The sequence below is a fragment of the Daphnia carinata genome, chromosome 3 (assembly GCF_022539665.2).
Source record: "Daphnia carinata strain CSIRO-1 chromosome 3, CSIRO_AGI_Dcar_HiC_V3, whole genome shotgun sequence".
Lineage (NCBI taxonomy): Eukaryota > Metazoa > Arthropoda > Branchiopoda > Diplostraca > Daphniidae > Daphnia > Daphnia carinata.
Genome location: NC_081333.1, coordinates 6,107,481 through 6,113,408, shown reverse-complemented (window position 1 = coordinate 6,113,408; position 5,928 = coordinate 6,107,481). Strand labels below are relative to the sequence as shown.

General features: G+C 39.2%; 1 protein-coding gene across 1 annotated transcript; it reads right to left on the bottom strand.

Moving 5' to 3' along the window:
* Positions 1 to 596: 596 nt before the first annotated feature.
* On the bottom strand, positions 597 to 5,193 carry LOC130688045 (paired box protein Pax-1-like). Its single transcript, XM_059494294.1, has 4 exons — positions 4,932 to 5,193; positions 1,947 to 2,200; positions 1,595 to 1,763; positions 597 to 1,535 (listed from the first exon to the last, which is right to left on the bottom strand). The coding sequence occupies exons 1-4, from the start codon at positions 4,933 to 4,935 to the stop codon at positions 931 to 933; spliced, it is 1,032 nt and encodes a 343-aa protein (XP_059350277.1). The 5' UTR covers positions 4,936 to 5,193; the 3' UTR covers positions 597 to 930.
* Between the last annotated feature and the right edge of the window lie 735 nt (positions 5,194 to 5,928).

The window sequence follows — 5,928 nt, the reverse complement described above, 5'->3', positions numbered from 1 at the left end:
TCGACGTTCCATTATTGAAATTCTTGTGCAGTAATGGTATAGGTGTTGCGTACTGTAATCTGTACTGTCGTTTATTGTTATACAGCAGTCTTGTTGTTTGGGGATTTTAACAATTGCACTGCATAAGAGCTAATCACTGTTATCAATTAAATCGACATGTGCAACATTTGGGGTGAGACAAAACTGTAGCTACAAGCTAATTGTAGTGACAGGACTGTGGTAAAGAATTAAAAGTTTAAGTAAACTAGACTATCCAAGACTAGTCAGGCAACGAAACAGAAAACAGGAAGCAATTGACGGGAATAACAGCTACCCGATGTGGTAACTGGCTTTAAGAACTGAGCCACACGTGCCTTGCCAATCTCAATTTCAAAAGTTTCGATTGCAACCATTATTAGTAATTTGACCAATTTTCGGCTACGAAGCTATAAAAACTGCTTTTCTGGATTTTGCAGTCAAATGTTATGTATGTTTCTAGTTTTTAATTCGTTACATCACATAAATTGACACACACTAGGAAACACGAAATTTGTTTAAATAGATGAAACTGATGTCATTGTAAGGCCTCAAGACTCAATGACTAATAATAACAATAATAAAAAATAAATTCTGTAATTACGCTTACATCATATACAAAATATTACATTCAATCTAATGAAACCCATTTGGTTTTTGTAGGCACGTCTTCGAGCAGAATTGGGCTAAAGGTAGCATCATATAACAATGATCATCGAGGTGTATCGAGCAATCTGCTATGATATTATGACAGCTTTGGATATTGATATAAAGCAAAATGAAGAAAAAATTAAACGAAGGTGCGAAGTAGTTTTTCAAACATTTAAATTTCGAAAAACAAAGCCACATAAAAACCGCAAAAACCACGTTAAGTAAGACAAAGTGAATGAATTGGAAGAAGTAAATTGCTTTAGACTAGGCCGTGATGCCATGGACACTGTTGACAATGGATTGTCCGGAACCGTTAGCCATCATGTGACCCGAGTTCATCAAAGAACTAGAGGATCCATGCTGATGGCCTGTCGCCGCAGAATTACACGACTGAAGGTACATGTAGTAATTGTAATTGTAGTTGTAGTTGTGCGCATTCGATGCATCCGAACCAGCACACATGGGAGTTGATTGTGCAGCGATGGTCATAGGTGGTGCTTGGGGGGGTCGGAATCCCAGTCCGACATTTATATTGAGACCGACACCAAGGATGTCTGTGACGCTGTGAGAACTAGGCCACGATATGGCCGGAGATGGGCGATTTGGCGATAGAGGTGGATTGTTACGCGGTGACATGTGATGTCCGATACTTGTCGCTGCGATCGGCGACTGATGATGAATGCCGACACCGACCCCGACACTAACTCCGCCGTAAGTGGAATAAGGTGGGTACAAAGGGTTGTATAAAGCCGTCACGGAAGACGATGTCTGACTAGCAGCACCAGACGTTGTGATCGGATGGTGGTGGTGGCTGTGCTTGTCGTAATGCACAACTCCATTTCCTATTGAAGTAATGTTAGACGTTACACCTATATGTTTCCGGTAAACCGAAAGCTGTGACACTTGGAAGAACTGAATGGCAACTTGCCTGTCAGATGAGCCATAGTTCCAATTTTGTTGCGGAGTATCCGAGAAATAGAGCTGACTGAAGGAACATTATACTTGTCGCAAACTCCATCGGCTAGAAGTCGATCGCGGATTTCCCAAGCAAAAATTCCAGGATCCTTACTTTTCAGATCTTTAATGTATCCCACTACCTATACGGCGATTGGTAACAGGCTTTAGTAAACTGGATGATATTTGAGCATGTAAGGGAAGGGTGCAGCAAGAGAAAACGAAGTTTGAAAAATATTTCACGAACGACGAGGGAAACTTTACAAACAACAGTCAAAGTCTAGAGCTAAATTCAGGATACAGTTCTCTATAGATTTTTAACAGACCTTGGGGGTAGTGACTCGCGGCTTAGATCCTCCAATGGCTCCTGGTAAAATCGATCCCGTTTCGTGGTAACGAGCCAGTATTTTCGAGACACATCCATGGGAGACTCTTAGCTGGCGTGATATGTCGCACGGACGGATGCCAAGTTGAGCCAATTCAACTATGCGCAATCGAACTGCATTAGGCAGTGGCCGGCCATTTACGAATACTCCCCCGAGCTGATTCACCTCGCCATATTGCGATATTTGCGTATCGCCTATTTCCAAAAATGCATCGATTAAAAACTTGTATGATTCCCAATCAAATTTATACATTATTGTCGTTGATAAACAAGTTTAGCCGTAATTCAATATTGCACAGAGAAACTTTTAATAACGCTCATTCTATCCGTTAACACATAGCATTAGCAGTTTTGCCATACAAATACAATAGCATCAAATCAGGCTGATCTATTGAACACCATACTTGAATTAAAATTTTCGTGGAATACCATTTAATATATGTGGATCGTATAGGGCTCTTTGGAGCATCCTGAGAATTAAGCCTAAATACCGGCATTCTCGTGCGATTTGCAACAAATTCCCAAACTAAATAAGATGCGAAATCCCAGTAATCACGCAAATAAAATTATGAGCACATGCCCACATTATCGCGTGGTGAACAAATAACACGCGCTGAAAGCAGCAAATACAAAGAGAGAAAAAGAGGGAAATCGAAAAAAAAGAAAAGAAAAAAAGAGGAAGAATTTCGGATGGCGGGTATATCCTTAGAAGTTATACTTGAAACATCCAGTTTCGAGCATGACATGACGTGCTGCCTGCGTGCTACTATGAAATCTTTTCTCGTCCTCAAAAACTGGAAAAACGCATTGCGTGAGATGGGCAAACATCGTCATCCCGATGGCTCGTTCATGACATTCTGGCATATTTCAAATCGTTGGCAAAAGTACAAAGACAGAAATTGCGGGGTAAATTCTTTTCTGTTAAGGAGGGAGAGGGTGGGGACGATGGAAGAGGGGACGCAGAATAAAAACTAAAGCCGCTGTCTGTAGCATAGTTTCCAGTATACCTATAAGGCAATTCAGCCAGTCCTACTGAACACTAAAGACACGATGCTGTTGAGGTAAATTGTCCTAGTACTTATTTGTACAAAATGGAATCAAGCACAAATCTGTTGAGTGCTTTTCTCGAAGCGTGAAACTTGTCAAGCTCATATCAAACAGATACGTCAAATAGATACGTCAAACTGATATGACAGGATGTTCGTACCTCTACATAGTCCGTATAAAGTTAGGTGAAAATCGCGTGTAAAGTCGAGTGTAAATTTTAATTCTATGGTAGTTCCCTGTGCAGTTTGTGCATTTAATTGGACTTAATTGTACTGAATATTCTTTAGCGTGTTCCTTATAGGAAACACATGTCAATAAGCTGGTATAATTTAGGAGTGGGCATTAGCATGAAGAGGGAGGAGAAACACCAAAAAATATGGCGGGTAATAAGCTTAGGCAAAGTTAATCCATTTTGTAAAAAAGTGTTGCTTGTTCCAACAGTAAAACTTTATGTTTATATACATTAAATAAAGCTGACGATCGCCTAGAAACTAGCTTGATGGTAGTTTTGTTATTTTTAGGCGTTGCCATCGCGTGTATACGGTTAAAGATCGAAGTCGACCGAATTTGACGGTATTCGTTATGAATATTAGATTATTTAAAAATCGTTTTCAGAATAATGAAGGAAAGGCTAAAGTTATTCGTGGCAATCGTAAATACGAAAAACTCTTAGGCGAAAAAATTTAAGTTAAATATTTATTTATGTTTCCGCATGAGCATCCGATTTTAAAAAAAATCCTTGTGATATGGTACAGCAAAACTATAGTGATCCTATTAATTTTATTATGGAATTTCCCACTACCCATTTATAATACGATGATTCGGGATTTTTCTCTACGAAATACAGCTTTGATAGCTCTTATATAAGAAATTCCACCTTGAAGTATGTGATGTACGTCGGCTGCATCTCATACAACCTACAATAGCTAATATTGCATTAAGATAGTATCAATATTAGAAAAAGTAAAAACCACGTCAATGTATGAAACGGACCAGTTTCACGGAGAATGAGAAACTTTTTCAAACGCAAAAAATAATGAAACGATTGGATAATGGAGGTCGAGAAACCAGCGGTGATACAACATACATAAGGCCTTGTTGACCAGCAGTGGGCTATTTGTATAGGCTATACTATGTGAGCAATATGAAAAAAAAAATCCAGAAAACAATCCTACGAAAGCAGCAATGGGATGTTAATAAAACGGTTTCTTAAGTAGAAAATAATGTGCAAAAACACGGCGAAAATCCCCTTAGAAACTGTGACAAAATCTGCAAACATTATCTATGCATATCCTATAGGCCTATAATAGAAAACATCGGAGTCGTACGGGAACAACTTGAGATATGTTCACGAGCAAGTTATTTGGACAGTCATGAACAAAACAGAAGGAAAACGCATCGAGCACAATCGAGAGACCACGGTGACCCGCAACATCTGCACATTTGCACGAGATAACTACATGAACGGGATTTTGTGATTTGATAAACACAACTAGTCAACACAGACATAAACTAGGCGCCGCACGATAAGTCTTGACATCCCACACAGAATAAACTGCGTGTGGTCGAAGAAATGGTAATATAAATACTGACCGGCGACCACAAAGGTCACAAACTAGCTCAAAGGAAATACGTTAAATCTTGCTTTTTGAATTTTAGTGCCTTTTACTCTCGCTGATTCAGTGTTTCAGCACTTGTATTAAAATACGGTCATTTTTCTTTTGTTAGAGTTCATGATGTCCTAATACGAAGCTTCGTGCAGCGATGTAGAAATAATACTGCGTTCGGTCGACCAGAAGTAGGAAAAAAAGTAAAGATAGCCTATCTGCTTACCGATTCAGGTTACCAATCTATGCAATTTAGTAAACAGTTTACTTGCCCATTTTGTAGAAGCGATTGTTCCGCTGTGCTTTAGCCGTTTGTAACTGTGGTTTCCGAAACTGAATTCTTATGTTGACGCGACGGGAGTCCAATTCCAGGAAAAGTTTAGCTAATCAGGTTTTGCACGTTGTAAAATAAGTTCGACGGTCCGAACAACCACTTGCCAAAGAAAACACACTATGGTACTGTTCACTGTCGATTAAAGATGGCTAAAATTTCCGTAACAAAATGAACCGAAGCCGAGCACATGGCTTTTCATACTACAGCACTTTTACATGTTCCTATTAGGCTTCATCCGTTTCAACTCCATTGCCCAACCCGCAGAACGAGTTCGCAGGGCTAGAGTGGGCGGGCTAGTGATCCATGACTTCCAATAGAAATCCATCCTTTACTTTGCTACCGCTGATTGGTCTGTAGATCTCTACAAGAGCGCTGCTAGAAAAGAAAAGTAGCTTGCATCGGTCAGGTTTATCGAAAGAGTTCGTGGTCTTGACGTTTTCGTAGATTTTCGATTATTAACGTGCATCGAGAATCAGTGAAATATCACATTGTAACCTTCATTTTCCTGAAAATATTTTGATTGCTCATCTCACGTATCGCTGGTTCCATATTATGATTGAATCAATGGGGAATTGTACTAAAGCATCTGAAATATGTTTTGAAATTATTGAATCAAAGATTTTCGCCTTCTTTGACAAGCTATCGGGTTATGATAATATTGGATTTCATACTGAAATAGCTGAGTATATATGGTTGCGTGCAAAATAAGGCATCTGTATAGCTACAGTATATAATTTACTGCAGTTCTAAATAGTTTGGAAGTTTTTTCACCAACGACCTTGTACTGCCATAATCAATGAATTTTGTGCGAATAGATTAGGGAAGGCTTGTTAGCTGTTCAACACACCAAAGAGCATCGTATGATAAAATGACGACTACTGGTTGTGGTAGTCACTTCACTTCCCTCTAGGAAAGATAAGCATTAAAAATGTCAA